This window comes from Podarcis cretensis (genome assembly GCF_951804945.1).
Source record: "Podarcis cretensis genome assembly, chromosome: 2".
Classification (NCBI taxonomy): domain Eukaryota; kingdom Metazoa; phylum Chordata; class Lepidosauria; order Squamata; family Lacertidae; genus Podarcis; species Podarcis cretensis.
The window spans coordinates 116,956,964-116,976,408 of NC_137171.1; the positions used below are offsets into that span (position 1 = coordinate 116,956,964).

Here is a 19,445-nt window from a genome sequence, read left to right on the forward strand (position 1 = left end):
AGCTTTTTCTTTTTTCTGTTAGAGGTCCTTCTCAAACAGCAGAGCAACATGGCTATAGGTAAGTTTTGTCCATAATAAATTTGTTGATCTGCAAGGTTGTAAGGGTTAAACCACAGAGCCTAGGGCTTGCCGATCAGAAGTTTGGCGGTTCGAATCCCCGCAACGGGGTGAGCGCCCGTTGCTTGGTCCCTGCTCCTGCCAACCTAGCAGTTCAAAAGCACATCAAAGTGCAAGTAGATAAATAGGTACTGCTCTGGCGGGAAGGTAAATGGCATTTCCGTGCGCTGCTCTGGTTCGCCAGAAGCGGCTTAGTCATGCTGGCCACATGACCTGGAAGCTGTATGCAGGCTCCCTCAGCCAGTAAAGCGAGATGAGTGCCGCAACCCCAGAGTCGTCTGCGACTGGACCTAATGGTCAGGGGTCCCTTTACCTTTAAGGCAGGGGTGGCAGAAAGTTTTTTTGGTTTGAGAGCCATTTTCCTTTTTGGGCAAACGTCTGTGGGCCAGGGATGAGTGAAGCCAGAGGCGAAAATGGGCAGACCACCAAATGCAAATATTACTTTTCTACACTTATACCTCTATTTGTGTCTTCCATCCAGGGAAGCAAGAGGCATGATCAGAGTTCAAGGACACATTCCAGCCAGGCAAAAGCACTCGGGATGCCTGGAGATAGTCCCCAGGGCTAGAGAAAGGTCTGCAGGGCCACATTCAGCCCCTGAGGTTCCCTGTCCGTGTTTTAAGGTGACAGGACTTGTGGTTTTTTGGCGCAAGTATATGGTGCTGAATTCCCCTGAGATTTGTATATATTGAACAGGATTGGGGGAAGATCTAGAATTTAATGAGAAAACTCTTTGCACACAACTCTTTCAGCCATTGCATGTGCATCAACTACATTTAGCATCCCTGGAGTCTAAAGTGTGTATGAATTGACACACTCAAAACTTCTAGTCATGCAACTCCAGACAGAGTCTAACAATGGCTGAAAAGAAAACTACACAGAACAGGTATATTGAAAACCTTTAAAAAGAGAGAGGGAGAAACCAACAAACAAACTAACATCAAAATCACCCCAATTCAATACAAATTTTACTAGCTGCACACAATATTTCCGGGTGTTTTTGTGTGTTTTTTAGAAGCAGCTATTTTGCTTGGGACGCAGGTGGCGCTGTGGGACGCAGGTGGCGCTGTGGGTTAAAGCCTCAGCGCCTAGGGCTTGCCGATCGAAAGGTCGGCGGTTCGAATCCCTGCGGCGGGGTGCGCTCCCGCTGCTCGGTCCCAGCGCCTGCCTACCTAGCAGTTCGAAAGCACCTCCGGGTGCAAGTAGATAAATAGGGACCGCTTACCAGCGGGAAGGTAAACGGCGTTTCCGTGTGCGGCTCTGGCTCTGGCTCTGGCTCTGGCCAGAGCAGCGATGTCACGCTGACCACGTGACCCAGAAGTGTCTCCGGACAGCGCTGGCCCCTGGCCTCTTAAGTGAGATGGGCGCACAACCCCAGAGTCTGTCAAGACTGGCCCGTACGGGCAGGGGTACCTTTAAAAGGTAAAGGTAAAGGTACCCCTGCCCGTACGGGCCAGTCTTGACAGACTCTGGGGTTGTGCGCCCATCTCACTTAAGAGGCCAGGGGCCAGCGCTGTCCGGAGACACTTCCGGGTCACGTGGCCAGCGTGACATCGCTGCTCTGGCGAGCCAGAGCCGCACACAGAAACGCCGTTTAGGGGTACCTTTACCTTTACCTTATTTTGCTTCTATCGTCTGTAGGCACCAGCGCTCCAAAATAGTTGAATAAATATTTGGAACTTCTAAGGGGCCAACACCAACCTTTTGGATGCACAGGCCCAGAGTCCATCAGATTTCTCTAGAGCAAGATAAAACGTTGGAACATTAGTTCAGCACCCATATGTTCAGCAGTGGAGAACGGTGCCCACTGTGACTGGTAGTGGGAAGGCAAGGAGGCCAACAGTAGGTGGAGCCAGAGCCCATGATAGTTCTGGTTTTGTCCCTATCCTCCCTGCTGAGTTTTGGATAATCTTCTGGCTGTTGGAGAGTGAGGTTAGTGCTCCATCTGCCTCCAATGAATTTCAGCAACTAAACTAAATATTAATATGGTGGAATCTAGCAATGACTTAATTTCTATCAAGGAATTTCAAGAATCTATCTATGAGGTCTGCTTTCCATGTGCAATGAATGGAATGTTGCCTAGAGATAAAAAACCCTGTGTAGTTTCACCTTTTTTTTTATCTAGTAGCCGTTGATCTCCATCATAAACTATTCACACAGTCTAAATTTATGAAGCTTTCACTCCAAACTCTTCTTCACAGACATCCTAAAGGTTCACATGTAGATTTTCTGTTACGGAAACAGAGGGAATAGTGGACATTTCCTCCCACGTTTGTATGGTTTCTCTCGAGTGTGTACCCTTTCGTGTTTCTTACAGTCAGAGCTAGAAATAAAGCTTTTCCCACATTCATAGCACTCATAAGGCTTTTCTCCTGTGTGGGTCCTTATGTGCTTCGTAAGGGAGGATCTGTGACTTAAGCTTTTCCCACACTCAGGGCACGAATACGGTTTCTCTCCAGTATGGGTTCTCTGGTGTGTGATAAGGTTTGATTTCAAATTGAAACTTTGCCCGCAATCAGAGCATTTGTAGGGTTTCTCCCCTGTGTGGGTTCTCAGGTGTTTAGTGAGGGAGGATTTATCGCTGAAACTTTTCCTACAGATGGAGCACACATATGGCTTCTCACCAGTATGGATTCTCCTGTGTGTAATAAGGTTTGACTTCCAATTAAAGCTCTGTCCACATTCTGAGCAAGTATAGGGTTTCTCCCCTGTATGTAACCTTTTATGGTTTATGAATTGATAGCCTGTGCTAAAGCTTTTCCCACACTCAGAGCATTCATATGGCTTTTGCCCAGTGTGCTTTCTCTTGTGGATAACAAGGTCTCCTTTCTGATTGAAGCTTTTCCCACAGTCTGAGCATTTATGAGGTTTTTCTCCTGTGTGGGTCCTTCTGTGCATAAGGAGATGTGATGCCTGACTGAAGCTTTGCCCACATTCTAAACACTTATACGGTTTCTCTCCCGTGTGGATCCTCTGGTGTTTACCAAGAATTTTCCTTTGACTGAAGCTTTGTCCGCACTCCCCACACTTATATGGTTTCTCCCCCGTGTGGATTCTGACATGTGAAACCAGATTCCCTTTCTGACAGAAGCTTTGCCCGCACTCTGAACATTTATATGGTTTCTCTCCCGTGTGTATTCTTTTGTGTTTTGTGAGGTAAGACGTGGTATTGAAGCTTTTCCCACACTCGGAGCACTCGTATGGTTTTTCTCCAGTGTGGGTTCTCTCGTGAACAAGAAGATCTGCTCTCCTGTTAGCAATTTTCCCACAGAATGTGCATGTGTACAGCATTTTCTGATTCTTAGTTAGGTCAACGTCCTGACAGAAGTTCTTTCCACACTCTGAGTCCATCTGTATTGCCTCATGCCTCAAGAATTTATCTTGGAAACTTCCTTTGCACGAGTCACTGTTACCTTCCTCACAAAGTAACCTGTATTCTGGCATTGTCCACTGACGGTACTCCTGCTTGGATTCTTGAACTGCAGGCATCTCGTCCACCTCGCCACCCAGGAAAAACACCCCTTTAGCTCTTTCCAAGGATATTCCACTGGTGTCAATTTGCTTAAGTGGAAAAGCCTCCTTTACGCTCTCCCACTCTTGGCCTACTAGAAGAAACAGAATAACAGCATGAGTTAAACCCTGTACTGGAGATAGAAAAAGTTTTCTCAAAGGAATAAAGTGAATTACCCAATCCTCCACTCTTAAGACTGAGTTTTTCCTTTAAGTGATGTAGCCAAAAAGCTACCATCCTCACATCAACAGGCTCAGGGAAACCCAAAGGTGTGCAGAAATACAAGCCTTGCAAATGTGTCCTGAATCTTCCAGCGTTCAGGTTGTTGAATGTCCCTGAGTCATAGTGTTAAAAGAGAGGGAGAAAAACTTCTACATATCAGAAGCATCTAGAAGTTTCCAAATAATACTAACTTTCGGATTCAAATCCTTACCCAGCAAGCTGGCCTCTTCACAACCCTCCTCCTTGACTTCCAGAGGAATTTGGCCCTTCACAGGATTTGAGATTAACTTGGGGTAATCAGCTGCCATGTCTTCAACGGATCCTGGTGGCATCTGAAAGAGAAAGGGAGGTGGGGAGATACAAATTAGAAAGTAATTCTGATTTCTTGCAATCACCACTCTACCTAGCACTGAGGGAACAACCATGCCGGACAACCTTCATGGGGCTGTGTCAAGTCCCTATAAAATGGAGTGGACAGAAAGAGATTTATTGCACAATGTAGATGGGCAGAAGGGGAAGGTTGAATAAATCCTGGTTGCAAAGCTTCCCAGAGTGGGCTAAATTACCTCTGAGGCCTCCTTGGCTCTTTGGCCAGTGAATTCCTTCAAGTAGCTGCTGACTGTGTCCTCGTCCTCCAGAATCTCTTCCTTCACTTTCACTGAAGAATCCAGGCTCTCTCGGCTGAGGCCTAGCAGGGTGCTAGACATGTCCCCTCCTCTGTGCTCCAGGCCGCCCCCAGCTCCTTCAAAGGAGACCTGGAATCCCTCAGCACCCTCTCCTGAGGTGGGCTCAAGCAGCCGTTGAGTTTTCCTCTGGGACTGAGGGGCCGGCATGGTCTCCATGAATCTTGGCCACTGGCCTTGCCAGCCCTGCTCATTCGGTTCTTGCTTAATGGGCTGTGGAGCAGCCCCTGTCAGAGACTCCCTGGTGGCTCCCATTTGGCAGATGTGGGGTTTGCCTCTTCCTGCATCCAATCGCTCGCCTGGTCCACGTCCTGGTGGTTCATGTACTTCCATTTTTTATTCTCACTGAAGCTCCTGGACTAGAAAAGAGAGTTTGCATTAAGAAATGTAGATACTCAGGTGGGGATTGAACCTGGAAACTTCTGCCTGCAAGGCAGGTGCTCTGAGTTCCTGTCCTCCCCCTGTATCTAGAGAGCCACAGGTTCCCCACCCCATACGCTTAAGGCTGACACTTGGTTAGAGAAGCCTTGTTTTTGCATCTCTTAGCCCTGCTCCTTTCCCATTTCGAAGAGGGCGCATTGGTTCACAGACAACCCGCAAGATCTGGGTACTTTGCATGTCTTCTCCCTGTTTGCAACCCTGACCGGCCAATTGCAATCCCGTCCCTTCTCTGCCGTTTCTCTCCCTCTTTCGCTTCCCAGCTATCTCTGCCTTTCCGCTTCATCCCCTACTCAACTTACCTCTCGCTACTGTCTCCAGTGCTGGGGATTCAGATCCCTGGAGCCAAAGTCTCCTAAAGCAAAATACACCGCCGCCCCCCCCCCCGCCGCCCCCAGCTATTTATTGCACCAAAGCTATGGGAATGGGCAGGAACAGGAAGTCAATGCCCCTCCAAGACGCACCCACCCCTTGCCTATCTAGGAGCGGGAGAGTTGTCAGTTTAACTCTTCCCTTCGACACAAAGATTATTGGAGGCGTTGTACACCTTTTATTAATGGGCAGTGGTGTAGCGTGGGGGGTGCCAGGGGTGCCAGCCGCACCGGGAGCGACATCTGGGGGGGGGGCGCGAGTCCAGAGGGAAGGGACAAGTTCCTTCCTCCGCCGGGCTCCCCGCCGCCACCGCCAGCCTTGCGCCCTAGCGCGCGCGCCCCCCGCCGCCGCCGCCGCTGTGGCTGCGCTCCACTCACTGCTCGCAGGAGGAGCAGCCGCTGCAGCAGCGCTGATGCCGCCACCAACGCCTGGCCGGGCACGGGCAGCCTCCGCACCCCGCCGCCATCCCCTCGGCCCAGCCACAGGCGGCGGCTGCTTCTGCCGACTGGGAGGGAGGAGAGCTCCGAGGGGCCTCGCTGCGCCCTGCTCTCCCCAAAACCCTCCGAGAGGAAGCCGGCGGGCGGTCTCCCGGCAGAAGGGGGCGCCGCTGGCTCCGGCTCTCAGCGCAAGTCTCAGCCGCGGGGGGGGGGGGGGGGTCGGGCGAGGCGCGGCTGGAAGCCCCGGACCAGGCCCGGGGGAGGAGAGGCGCTCGCCAAGCCCGATCTGGAGCGCCTCGGAGCGCGGGCTCCACCTACAGCCCAGGGAGTGGAGGGGGCGGGGAGGCGCCCGAGGGGAGGGGGCTTCGGCTGCCTCGGCCCGCGGGGGCTCCGCAAATAATAAATTTAATAAATCCCTGCTGAGCCTTAAGGGGGGGGTCCTTGGCTCCTTCGCTCGCCCCCAGCCCCAGAGGCGTAGCGTGGGGGGTGCAGGGGGGCGGCCGCAACATCTGGGGGGGCGCGCTCGCACTCGAGTGCTAAAATCCAGGGGTTAGGTAAAGGTAAAGGTACCCCTGCCCGTACGGGCCAGTCTTGACAGACTCTGGGGTTGTGCACCCATCTCACTCAAGAGGCCAGGGGCCAGCGCTGTCCGGAGACACTTCCGGGTCACGTGGCCAGCGTGACATTGCTGCTCTGGCGAGCCAGAGCCGCACACGGAAACGCCGTTTACCTTCCCGCTGGTAAGCGGTCCCTATTTATCTACTTGCACCAGGAGGTGCTTTCGAACTGTTAGGTAGGCAGGCGCTGGGACCGAGCAGCGGGAGCGCACCCCGCCGCAGGGATTCGAACCGCCGACCTTTCGATCGGGCAAGTCCTAGGCGCTGAGGCTTTAACCCACAGCGCCACCTGCGTCCCACAGCGCCACCTGGTTAGGGGGCGCAAATTACTTGCCTTGCCCCGGGTGCTGACAACCCACGCTACGCCACTGTTAATGGGTGGTGGGGAGCAGAAGTTTTAGACTAACGCATTTTGATTCATAATAATTGTATCCTCTCCCTTAGCCTCCATCTCTCCCTACTTCTGTATCTGTAGGCGTGTTGCTATTGTTTACTTACGGTATTTAATTTGCAGAGTTCTGTACAGCATCACATATACTAGCAAATACCAACTTAAAAAATACATCGCAGTGTGCGTGTCGTGTGTCCACATGCTGCATTCAAGTGATGCACAACCAGTGTACTTGGTAAGAGGAGTGTTCACATGTTACATTCGATGAGTGCACAATATGTGCAGTATACGTCTCTGTACACAAGTATTTGACACGCCTAGAGTTGCTAACGTGTAGCGTTTCACAAGTCACAGCCTGGACACCTTTTTTACGCAGCAGCTGTGATAGGCAGATCAACAAGGGTTCACTCTTTCGCAAAAGCACCTGCACATATGCAGAGACAGTGTGCACCAGTGTTCAGTGTAACGTGCGAACAAGCCTTCTGTAAATCAGGGATACACCTTCTGTAAAGCTTCCACACTCTTTGTAAGGCTGTAATTTGGAGTGTGATGATAAGATACCAACCAGCGAGTTCAATACTGGGTTTAAGTTTGTACGTAACCCGGGAGGCCGGGTGTTCTTAAAGGCTGCTTTGAATAATACTGAACAAAACAAGGAACCATAAATATATTGCACAGTCGGGGAACTCAGAAGAGACAGTACCAATTTGTGGGTGTCTGCAGAGGGGCTTCAATGGGCATACACTGACCTAGGAGTAAATCCCATTGAACTTAATGGGACTTAACGACTGAGTAGACAAGCACAGGTTGAGATTGCAATGTGGTCCTTTTGCTGGACAGGAAACACCTAATCAGGCAGATGGCGCTCATTCCCTTTTTTTTTTTTGCAAAATTGCGAGTTCCCGAATGGAAACAGACTTTCCAACTACAGATAGGTAGCCGTGTTGGTCTGCCATAGTCAAAACAAAAAAAATTCCTTCCAGTAGCACCTTAAAGACCAACTAAGTCAGTTCTTGGTATGAGCTTTCGTGTGCATGCACACTTCTTCAGATACACTGAAACAGAAGTCACCAGACCCTTCTATATAGTGAGAAGGTGGGGAGGGGTATTACTCAGAAGGGTGGTGGGATTGGGTGATTGGCAGATAGCTGTGATGAGCCTGTTGACGACTCTTAACGACTGCAATAGGTCTTACAGGAAAAAGCAAGGGGTGAGAAGATGAAAAATGGCTTTGTCATGTATAATGAGATAAGAATCCAATGTCTTTGTTCAGACCAGGTCTCTCCATGGTTTTAAGTTTGGTAATAAGTTGCAATTCAGCAGCTTCTCTTTCCAGTCTATTTCTGAAATTCCTTTGTAGTAGAACAGCTACTTTGAGATCTTGTATATAATGTCCTGGGAGATTGAAGTGTTCTCCTACTGGTTTCTCTGTCTTGGTTTCTCATCTGAAGAAGTGTGCATGCACACGAAAGCTCATACCAAGAACTGACTTAGTTGGTCTTTAAGGTGCTACTGGAAGGAATTTTTTTTGTTTAGACTTTCCAACATTAATGATCTGGGGGCGGGGGACGCACCAATGAACTCCAGCGTTTGTTGCGAGGCACTGAAAGAGTTAAAGGGCACTGAACGAGGATGCCTAGAGTGGCCGTGTGTGTGTGTGTGTGTGTGTGTGTGTGTGTGTGTGTGCGACAAATTGGGGGAGAATTGAGGAAAGCAAAGCCACTTTACCCTCCTCCTTTCTTTTTTAATTGAAAAACAAATCCCTCCCCCTTTTGGATTTCTTATCCTTGGAGCCATTAGGGGGCTGCTGCCAAGGGCGAGCAATGCAAAGCCGGCCTGAAGCAGGTGCGTTCAAGGAAGGAAGGGAGGGGAAGTGGATTGAGCGGAATCTAGCAGAAGGGGGTCTGCTGGGAGAGCAAGCAGAGGGTGAGAGATGAGACTCTTCAGCAAGTGTCCTCTGGCTCAGTGGAGATCAGGGCTTCCACCTCTCACCAAGGGCGTCAGATCAGATAGGAAGGACCACTGATATTGGTTGTGAAGGAAGAATGGGTGCTGTGCTAATCACAAATTGTATTTATTTATTATTATAATCTTCCTCATACCTTCAGGATCACCGCACAGCATATGTGCTGGTTCAGACAATTGGATCCGCAGAACTGGCAATGTTAACAGGTGCCACACATACTCCTTCCGCAGCTGTAATAAATTTATCCTTTAGTGTGGCAGGGGCAACATGTTGGAGATCCCTGCCTGTCTGCCTGTTAATAATAATAATAATAATAATAATAATAATAATAATAATATCCCACCCATCTGGCTGGGTTTTCCCCAGCCACTCTGGGCGATTCTCAACAGAATTACCAAAAACACGATAAAACATCAAACATTAAAAACTTCCCTAAACAGGACTGCCTCTAGTTATCTTCTAAAAGTCAGAAACTGTTGACATTATGTAGGCCGCCTTCACTGTTCTCTTTGCAGCACCTGCTTAAAAACATTTTTGTTTAGTCAAACCTATCCAGACACATAGATGCTGGCATGTTTTAATATCATTCACTGTTGGTTTTTGTTTAAATGTTATTAGCTGTTTTTATTGTTAATTTTAATATTTACTGTAAGCAGAGGTTTTATCCCAGCCTCTTGCTGTAGAGCAAGGTTTCCCAATCTTGGGTCTCCAACTGTTTTTGAACTTACAACTCCCATCATTCCTACCTAGCAGGACCAGTGGTCAGGGATAATAGGAATTGTAGTTCAAAAATAGCTGGAGGCCCAACTTTGGGAAACACTTCTGTAGAGCATGAAACTCTTAACGCCTGGAACCCTGGAGAGCAGCTGACAGTCTGACTTGGCATAAGGCAGCTTCCTGTATAAACCAGGGGCCCTTCAGACATTGTTGAACGCAGTTCCCATCAGGCCCCAGCCAGCAAGGTTAACAACCAAGGATGATGGGAATTGTAGTCCAGCAATATCTGCAGGGTCACATGTTCTCCATCCCTTCTGGGAATGAGTCATGGATGGTTGATAGCACATATGCTATATTTTTTATTAATAATATGTGTCTATTAGGGGAGAGTAAACATGCCCAGTTTTCATCGCCTGTTGCTTATTGGCATTGCTTTTGTTTTCCAGGAATAAAAATGGAGGAGCAAGACCTGAAAATGGAGGAGCAAGACCCACAGGGCTGGGAATCTCAGCGGCAGAAGGTTTTGCCACTGCAGATGCAGGCCCCATTTTCAGGGTGGAAAAGCTTGCAGGTGCCTCAACAGGTATCCATGGGAGTTCATAAGGATACCCAGGTCTCTTTCAGCAGGTGGCCTAGTAGAAGGGAAGATTCTCCTGTGGAAGTGAAGGAAGAGATTCTGGATGAGGATGCTGCCAGCTTGGAGATGCGGCGCCAAAGCTTCAGGCAGTTCTGCTACCTGGAGACTGACGGCCCTCGAGACGTGTGCAATCATCTCCAGGAACTCTGCTATCGGTGGCTGAAGCCAGACAGACACACCAAGGAGCAGATCGTGGACCTGGTGGTTCTGGAGCAGTTCCTGACCATCCTGCCCCAGGAGATGCGGAGCTGGGTCTGGGAACGTGGTCCGGGGAACTGCACGGAGGCTGTGGCTCAGGCGGAGGATTTCTTGATGAAGATCCACCGGGAGGCCATGAGAACAGAACAAGAGGTGAGGGTTTTGCATGCTGTTCACCTTAATGCACCTGTGGAGGGCAGTGGCAGCATAAAAAGAGACCTGTGGCGTCAGGACAAAGGTCCATCCATTCTGCTTTGCATGCAAAAGGTCCCGGGTTCAGGCCTCGGCATCTGTAGGGCTGGGAGAGTCTCTCACTGAAAATCCTGAAGAGCTGTTGCCAGTCAGTGTCGTAGACGATAGAGCCAATAACCTAAAAACCCAATAACCACCATGTGGGGATGTTGAGGAAAGTAGAAGAGGATATGCTCTACATGGGGCTACCTTGAAGGTGACCCAGAAACTGCAATTAATCCAGAATGCGGCAGCTAGACTGGTGACTGGGAATGGCTGCCGGGACAACTTAACACCAGTCCTGAGAGATCTGCATTGACTCCCAGTATGTTTCCGAGCACAATTCAAAGCGTTGGTGCTGACCTTTAAAGCCCTGAAGGGTCTTGGTCCAGTATACCTGAGGGAGCGTCTCCACCCCCATTGTTCACTGAGATCCAGTGCCGAGGGCCTTCTAGCAGTTCCCTCATTGTGAGAAGTGAGGTTACAGGGAACCAGACAGAGGGCCTTCTTGGTAGTGGTGCCTGCCTTGTGGAACGCCCTCCCTTCAGATGTGAAGGAAATAAGCGCTGGTTGATGATCTCCGGCGAGCTAGGGACAAAGGTGAGAGTTGTTTCCTAGTTCTGCTGGATCTCTCAGCGGCCTTTGATACAGTCGACCATAACATCCTTCTGGACCGTCTAGAGGGGCTGGGAGCTGGGGGCACTGTTATACAGTGGTTTCGCTCCTTCCTCCTGGGCCGTGTTCAGAAAGTGGTGGTGGGGGATGAGTGTTCAGACCCCTGGGCCCTCACTTGTGGGGTGCCTCAAGGTTCCGTCCTCTCCCCCATGCTTTTTAACATCTATATGAAGCCGCTGGGAGAGATCATCAGGGGGTTTGGACTGGGTGTCCATCAATATGCAGATGATACCCAGCTCTACCTCTCTTTCAAATCAGAACCAGTGAAGGCAGTGAAGGTCCTGTGTGAGTGCCTGGAGGCGGTTGGAGGCGGTTGGAGGATGGATGGTGGCTAATGGATTGAGGTTGAATCCTGACAAGACAGAAGTACTGTTTTTGGGGGACAGGGGGCGGGCTGGTGTGGAGGACTCCCTGGTCCTGAATAGGGTAACTGTGCCCCTGAAGCACCAGGTGCGCAGCCTGGGAGTCATTTTGGACTCACAGCTGTCCATGGAGGCGCAGGTCAATTCTGTATCCAGGGCAGCTGTCTACCAACTCCACCTGGTACGCAGGCTGAGACCCTACCTGCCTGCGGACTGTCTCGCCAGAGTGGTGCATGCTCTAGTTATCTCCCGCTTGGACTACTGCAATGCGCTCTACGTGGGGCTACCTTTGAAGGTGACTCGGAAACTACAACTAATCCAGAATGTGGCAGCTAGACTGGTGACTGGGGGCGGCCGCCGAGACCACATAACACCGGTCTTGAAAGACCTACATTGGCTCCCAGTACGTTTCCGAGCACAATTCAAAGTGCTGGTGTTGACCTTTAAAGCCCTAAACGGCCTCGGCCCAGTATACCTGAAGGAGCGTCTCCACCCCCATCGTTCTGCCCGGACGCTGAGGTCCAGCGCCGAGGGCCTTCTGGCGGTTCCTTCATTGCGAGAAGCAAAGCTACAGGGAACCAGGCAGAGGGCCTTCTCGGTAGTGGCGCCCGCCCTGTGGAACGCCCTTCCAGCAGATGTCAAAGCAATAAATAACTACCTGACATTCAGAAGACATCTTAAGGCAGACCTGTTCAGGGAAGTTTTTAATCTGTGATATTTTAGTGTATTTTTGGTTTTTATGGAAGCCGCCCAGAGTGGCTGGGGAGACCCAGCCAGATGGGCGGGGTACAAATAATAAATTATTATTATTATTATTATTATTATTATTAAGCAGCTATCTTATCTTTAAAAGACATCTGAAGGCAGCCGTGTTTAGGGAAGTTTTTAATATTTAATGCTGTATTGTTTTTAAAACTCGATTGGAAGCCGCCCAGAGTGGCTGGGGAAACTCAGCCAGATGGGTGGGGTATAAATTTTTTTTTTATTTTTATTTTTATTATTATTATTATTATTATTAAATATTATCCCTCCTCACTCATGCTAGTGAGCAAGCAGCAGAGCACATTCCCTTGCACATTGCTGTAAGCAAGTTGATGGATTCGTTAGCATCATTTAAGTTGAGCAATCCAGTCTGACATGTCCAGTCTGGATTGGTCCTGGTAAGTTTCCCCTCTTTATTTCCCTCTTAAAATAATAATAACATGACAGTCGTGTTTAAAAGTAAGAGTAAAGTTTACTTACATTCACTTCACAGTATTGTCCTGAAGGCAGGCTTTATCTTGTGGTTACAGTTACATTTGTAGAGAGAAGTCTGAGCTAGCCCTCAGACTTTCTACCTTATGGCTTCCATCCTCTGTAAGGATGAGCCGTGTGCTGCTGGCTTAGAGCCAGAAGAGAGGAAGATGGCAAAAGAGCAGAAGAGGAAGATTGCTGCATGACTAGCCCTTTTTATAGGATCTGCTAGGGTCACGCGCATCTATTTTGTCACACACACACACACACACACACACACACACACGGAGGATGCTCCAGAGCTGGTATGACAGGAAGTCCTCCCTGTCTGGAGCAACATTTCCCTGTATGTCCACTCTAGGCAACAGGAAATGTTGTATTTGACTGCTTCAGTGATGATACATCTAACACGCCCACCTCCCCAACTCATTTTAAACGAGCATTGGATGTCAAACAGCCAAAGCCCTGGTTAAATAGGAACCTTTTTGCCTGGTGCCTACAGGTGTATAATGCAGGTGCCAGACGAACCTCCCTGGGGAGAGCATTCCACAGATGGGGAGCCACCGCCGAAAAGGCCCCTTCTTGTGTTGCCACCTTCCAGGCCTCACATGGAGGAGGCACACAAAGAAGGCCCTCAGAAGATGATCTTAAGGTCTAGGAAAGTTCATATGAAAAGAGGCAGTCCTTGAGGTATTGTGGTTGGATTGCAACTTGTACACAGAGGCGTCTTTCCCATAGCGCTTAGTGGTGCGTCGCGCCAGGGTGCCAGCCTCTTTGAGGCGCCTCAGCAAATGGGGGAGCTGTGCAGCTTTGCTGGCGGCCTCCCCTTTCCCTGCATACCCGCCAGCTGCACCCCGCCAACCATATGGCTGGCGGGCACGCAACTTCCCTCCCAAGCCTCTGCGGGGATCACTCTCCTCCCGAGGAGGCTTGGGAGGGAATAATAATTATTATTTTTATTTTTATTATTTATTATTTATACCCTGCCCATCGGGCTGGGCTTCCCCAGCCACTCAGGGCGGCTTCCAACAAAATATCAAAATACCGTAATACATCAAACACTAAAAGCTTCCCTAAACAGGGCTGCCTTCAGATGTCTTCTAAAAGTCTGGTAGTTGTTGTTCTATTTGACATCTGGTGGGAGGGCATTCTACAGGGAGGGCGCCACTACCAAGAAGACCCTCTGCCCTCGGTGCTGGATATCAGTGTCCAGGCTGAACGATGGGGGTGGAGACGCTCCTTCAGGTATACTGGGCTGAGGCCATTTAGGGCTTTAAAGGTCAGCACCGACACTTTGAATTGTGCTCTGAAACATACTGGGAGCCAATGTAGGTCTTTCAAGACTGGTGTTATGTGGTCTCGGCGGCCGCTCCCAAGCCTCTGCGGGGATCGCTGTCCCGCAGCGGCATGGGAGAGAGGTGCGCCCCCCCCAATGGCTGGCAGTGTGCAGCTATGGCCACCCCAACACTATCTGTGGTAATTTGGGGGCGCTGGGTGAATATTTGCACCCCGGCGCCGCATCTGCTAAAGACGGCCCTGCTTGTACCTCTCCTTCCAGCAACTTCTGCAGCCAAGCTGGTGCCAGATGTATTGCTCTGCTTTCCTTTGGACCACCATCAGCAAGGTTGAGAGGGTTTTTTTGTCCTCTGGGTATCCCAGGACCTCCATGTACACCACGCAGGCTTGTGCTCCAGGCATGTAGCTCTAGTGTCAATTATGCAGCAGAAACAACACGGGAGGCTGTGGTTTCACTGAATACGCCACTGTTTCTCGAGAAAGGCAGATGCCAACAACATCAGAGACTTCCGGAAAGGTCTAGCCCAAGATTCCTTTGAAGAAAGTCTGTATAAAGGTTAGCAAATAAATATTTAGCACATTGTCACTTAGCTCAGGTCCGCCTACACAGATTGACAGTTGCTCTCCTGGGTATTGAATTAGGGACCTTCTGCTCTGCCTCTGAGCTGTGACCCCTGACAAGGTGATCCTGAACTGTGTGGCTCTTCCTGTTCCAGGTCCCTGGCCTTTCAGAAGAAGGGCCTGTTAACTTGCCCACGTTGGAGCAGAATTCATCAACCACCATGGAAATCCATCTCTTGCTGGAAGCCAAGCAAGAGGGCAATGATGGGGAGACCAAGTTGGCGGGTAAGGGTTTTATTATGGCTAAATGTTAACGAGTTTCTTTTCCTGAGGTTGTTTCTGTCATTCCCTGCTCTTTGACGGAATTATTGGCTGTCCTGCACAGAAACCTCTTTCTGTGGGCCTGTTTAGGGAACAGCCCTGTATTGGGAAGATTTTTAATGTTTTATTTTATATATATATATGTTGGCAGTGGCAACCCAGTCAGATGGATGGGTGCTAATAAATTGATTATTGTTGTTGTTGTTGTTGTTATTTGACCACTGTCTCTGTTCAGGTTTCATGCCACACAATAGTTTGCACTAACCATGGCTTAGAACCCAAACCACAATTTCAGCTGCCAGCAAGGAAACCATGGCTTAGAGCTGATTCTCCACCTTAGTTTTGGGACTACAAAACATGGACTTTTCAGCTCAGGACTACAACTCCCATCAGCCCCAGCCAACACAGCTGGTTAATGGGAGTTGTAGCCCACAACAGCTGGGAGTACCAGGTTGGTGAAGAACCCTGCCAGAGCAGAAAAGGGGTCAAGTAAATGGAGCCAGTTCCTCTGAGGAGCACTTGAGAGGGGCACAGAGGGCTGGGGAGGGGTCTGTGGGTAGGGGAAGAATGAGGAGAGTCATGAGAACCAGATAAAGAAGGCCCCAGGCCGGAGTCATAGAATCATAGAATCATAGAGTTGGAAGAGACCACAAGGGCCATCGAGTCCAACCCCCTGCCAAGCAGGAAACACCATCAGAGCACTCCTGACATATGGTTGTCAAGCCTCTGCTTAAAGACCTCCAAAGAAGGAGACTCCACCACACTCCTTGGCAGCAAATTCCACTGTCGAACAGCTCTTACTGTCAGGAAGTTCTTCCTAATGTTTAGGTGGAATCTTTTTTCTTGTAGTTTGGATCCATTGCTCCGTGTCCGCTTCTCTGGAGCAGCAGAAAACAACCTTTCTCCCTCCTCTGTGTGACATCCTTTTATATATTTGAACATGGCTATCATATCACCCCTTAACCTCCTCTTCTCCAGGCTAAACATGCCCAGCTCCCTCAGCCATTCCTCATAAGGCATCGTTTCCAGGCCTTTGACCATTTTGGTTGCCCTTCTCTGGACACGTTCCAGTTTGTCAGTGTCCTTCTTGAACTGTGGTGCCCAGAACTGGAGTCGCTCCACTCCTCCTAACACCAATACACCACATTAGCTATCCTGTACAGTGGTACCTCGGGTTACATACACTTCAGGTTACAGACTCCGCTAACCCAGAAATAGTACCTCAGGTTAAGAACTTTGCTTCAGGATGAGAACAGAAATCGTGCTCTGGTGGCGCAGCGGCAGCGGGAGGCCCATTAGCTAAAGTGGTGCTTCAGATTAAGAACAGTTTCAGGTTAAGAATGGACCTCCAGAACGAATTAAGTACTTAACCCGAGGTACCACTGTATGATTATTGGAGACAATATGTAAGGTAAGAAGAGGTAACTGGGTTGTTTTTTGATGTCTTCCAGCAGGTGATATGCAAGTGAGGATGAAGGAAGAGGATCTCGAGCTGGAAAGACTTGACTGCATGAACATTGACACAACATCTTTGAAAAGTGCTGAAGGCCTATCCCTCCAGGCCACTGAGGAGGAAGTGAGGGATATAGGTCAGCAAAGACCCATACATCACCAGGAAGTCCATCTGGGAACAGCAGCAGAAAACACTGTTCATCCCAAGGAATGTGATGAAAGGCCCTTCCAAGTGAGGATTCCTGGGTGTAAGAGAGAAAAGATGGCCTCTGACACTGGGAAAAGCCTCTCCCAGAACTTGGTCCTTCTCAATCGTCAGAGGATGCAGAAGGGAGAAAAGCCCTTCAAATGCTCATACTGTGGGAAAATCTCAAACGGAAGGACGAACCTGATGATACACGAGAGGACCCACACAGGGGAGAGGCCCTACGAGTGCTCAGAGTGTGGGAAAAGCTTCAGCACCACCTCAAACCTCATAAACCACAAGAGGGTACACACGGGGGAGAAACCATACACATGCTTGGCTTGTGGACAAAGCTTCAGCCATAATGCGTCCCTGATAAGACACAGGAGGACCCATACAGGGGAGAAGCCGTACGAGTGCTCAGACTGCGGGAAAAGCTTCATTCAGAAAGGAGAACTGATTGCGCACAAGAGGACCCACACTGGGGAGAAACCGTACGAGTGTGCCGAGTGCGGAAGAAGCTTCAGCACCAGCTCTCACCTGATAAGGCATAAGAGAGTCCACATGGGTGTGAAGCGATGGGACTGCGTAGACTGCGGCAAAGGCTTCCACCAGAAACTCAGCCTTATGAAGCACAAGGGGACCTACACTGAGGAGAAATAATAAAAGTACAGAGCAAGGATGAGGGAACCTGTGGTTCTCCAGATGTTTGGGACTCCCACTAGCTAAGCAAGCTATGTTTGGGAATGATGGGAGTTGTAGTCCAGCAATATCTGGAGAGTCACAGGTTGCCCAAGAATATGGGTAGAGGGCTTTAGGTAGAAATCCATATTGTCTTGTTTCCACGATGGAGGTGGACAGAGAGAGGCTGTGATCAGCAGCTCAGGAATAGCTTGGTCCTTAGTTTCTAAAAACATACAAATAATGTGTGCAAACATAACTCTCCCAATCTTCTAACCGTGGTTGGAGATCAATATCATGCCACAGATTCGCTCCCCGTCTCCTCTATAGTACACCCTGCTTCTTTCCCTCAGTGGACTTAACCATAGCTCAGGATTGTGTCTATCTGTAGCTCGTGTTAATCAGGATTTGCACACCTACAGTAGCAGCAAGACGCGTACACGTACAGTCAATTAAAAGTTGGTTTTACTCCAGAAAAACCATGCCACTTGTCCGGAGCTCTCTGCCCCCGTGACTTATGGCTACCCTAAATCCTCAGCGTTGTTCCTCTTCCTCCGGAAACAATGCGCAAAAACGAAGCTCTTCTGTCGCTTCTGTGATGTCAATATCCCCTTTTCTTGTACCCCTCCTCTTCTGTGTTCTTGCACGCTGAGAGGTTTGCAAACTGGTTCGAACAAGCTATCGTCTGCTAAGTCCTGTGTTTCTCTGGGCTGTGAACTCCCCCCTGCCCTTTCCTCTGATCTTCCCATGACAAACCTCCCTTCGTCCCCTGGGCTGCCGTCCAAGCCTGGCAGCTGCTGCTGTTCACTTGCTGGCTCCAGCCTGACACATGCTCAAGATTCTGGTTGCAGTCTTGTCTGAAGATAACCATGGTTAGAATTAGTGCTGGTGTCAATGTAACACTGCACCATGGTTAGCTCTAAAAAAAAAAGGAGGGGACAAGAATTCTGGCGAAGGGGGAGGAGATTCGGGTGAATGGAGAGTCTGCGAGCACATACCGGTATTTTGCACCCAAAGCATGGGAGAATGTTGCCGCTGGCACAGGCTGCTCTCTATGCACACCCTCCTGAACAGACCTCAAATATTTATATTATTTATTTGCAATATTAACTGTCAATATAAAAAAATATGCTGTGATGGTGAACCATGTAAAATCAAGAATAAATTTGCCTTCGAAAATCCAAATGCAAATGATAAATCACTATATCAGATTACTACTCTTAGATCCAAAGTGATAGGTCAACCCTCAAGACCAGTTTATTGGCTCTCATCCAGCTGTGCCTTGGCACCAATCCAGTTGTTGCACAGCCACACGTGATTCACATGTTATGAAGCAGAATTGGGTGCCATCAGGACGCTCCAAATCCTGTCTTGGTTGCTCCCAATTGCTTTGTATAAATCAGGGGTGGGGTACCTCTCTCACCCTTGGAATCCCACCGCCAGGATGTACCCCTGCTTTTCTCCCCACTTGTTTTCTTGCCCGACTGGAATGTCTTCTTGAACTCATGACGTCTCTTGCGTCTCTGGAAAGGTACAAAGGTAAAGTTTACATTAGTTGCTCCTCCCACTTTTGCCATTTGGACACTCCCGCTGTTGGCATGTGACCCGTGGAAGGTTGCTCAGAGGGGAATGCAGCTCTTCAGATCAAAAATGGTTCCCCATCCCTGCTATAGATGTCTAATAGCATGGGGATAAGTGCCCTGTGGAACCCAGATTCCAAGGGGCTGAAGAGCAGCTCCCCTCAAGCTGCTGTTTGCAACCAACCCTGGAGGTAACTGCTGTGAAACTGTGAGCACATTCAGTACATGCCCCACAGGGCCGACCCCAGAGGATCCCCTGGCCAATGGCATCGAAAGGATATTGAGATCAGGCCCTGTTGGGCAGCAGGAGGGGCAAAACTCTGGGTGTGCAGAAAGGCTGAGAAATGGAGGCTAAGAGCAGGACAGAAGTGGAAAGAACCAGGAGGGCTGGGAGAAAGCAACTGAGCACTTATTTCTAAAGACAGCTCTTCTGCACAAGAGATGCTTTTTAAATTAAAATACTGCAACCAGCTAGTAGCAGGGCCCAGTTCACCCGTGAGGCAGTTGCCTCAGGGGGCAGACAGTAAGGGAGGGGCCGCAGATCCAAGCCCTAGGAACACTGC

At 49.5% G+C, this 19,445-nt stretch overlaps 2 protein-coding genes across 8 annotated transcripts; one reads left to right on the plus strand and one right to left on the minus strand.

Moving 5' to 3' along the window:
• The first annotated feature begins 22 nt into the window (after positions 1–22).
• On the plus strand, positions 23–18,481 carry LOC307208649 (uncharacterized protein). 4 transcript variants are annotated; one of them, XM_079963480.1, is made up of 5 exons: positions 23–58; positions 8,897–8,960; positions 9,918–10,459; positions 14,820–14,949; positions 16,437–18,481. In XM_079963480.1, exons 2-5 carry the CDS (start codon positions 8,951–8,953, stop codon positions 17,282–17,284), a joined length of 1,530 nt encoding a protein of 509 aa, XP_079819606.1. In that variant the 5' UTR covers positions 23–58; positions 8,897–8,950; the 3' UTR covers positions 17,285–18,481. The 4 variants fall into 4 exon arrangements, with proteins under 4 accessions (XP_079819606.1, XP_079819607.1, XP_079819604.1 ...); XM_079963481.1 differs by lacking the exon at positions 23–58 and adding an exon at positions 7,712–8,633; XM_079963478.1 differs by lacking the exons at positions 23–58; positions 8,897–8,960 and adding an exon at positions 7,712–8,633.
• Positions 93–5,394, minus strand: LOC307208474 (uncharacterized protein). 4 transcript variants are annotated; one of them, XM_079963078.1, is made up of 6 exons: positions 5,274–5,394; positions 4,417–4,892; positions 4,062–4,182; positions 1,734–3,722; positions 942–1,138; positions 94–714 (listed from the first exon to the last, which is right to left on the minus strand). In XM_079963078.1, the coding sequence occupies exons 2-4, from the start codon at positions 4,864–4,866 to the stop codon at positions 2,350–2,352; spliced, it is 1,944 nt and encodes a 647-aa protein (XP_079819204.1). In that variant the 5' UTR covers positions 4,867–4,892; positions 5,274–5,394; the 3' UTR covers positions 94–714; positions 942–1,138; positions 1,734–2,349. The 4 variants fall into 4 exon arrangements, with proteins under 4 accessions (XP_079819206.1, XP_079819204.1, XP_079819203.1 ...); XM_079963080.1 differs by having other exon boundaries at positions 93–1,138; positions 1,734–3,719; XM_079963077.1 differs by having other exon boundaries at positions 94–1,138.
• Positions 18,482–19,445: the final 964 nt, after the last annotated feature.

Coding starts and splice junctions, on each gene's coding strand:
- LOC307208474 (XM_079963078.1), bottom strand. CDS start 4,866: ATGGAAGTACATGAACCACCAGGACGTGGACCAGGCGAGCGATTGGAT. Junction 4,183..4,416: donor GAGCCAAGGAGGCCTCAGAG/GTAATTTAGCCC, acceptor TTTCTCTTTCAG/ATGCCACCAGGATCCGTTGA. Junction 3,723..4,061: donor TGAAGAGGCCAGCTTGCTGG/GTAAGGATTTGA, acceptor TGTTTCTTCTAG/TAGGCCAAGAGTGGGAGAGC.
- LOC307208649 (XM_079963478.1), top strand. CDS start 8,612: ATGCAAAGCCGGCCTGAAGCAG. Junction 8,634..9,917: donor GCAAAGCCGGCCTGAAGCAG/GTGCGTTCAAGG, acceptor TTTGTTTTCCAG/GAATAAAAATGGAGGAGCAA. Junction 10,460..14,819: donor CCATGAGAACAGAACAAGAG/GTGAGGGTTTTG, acceptor TTCCTGTTCCAG/GTCCCTGGCCTTTCAGAAGA.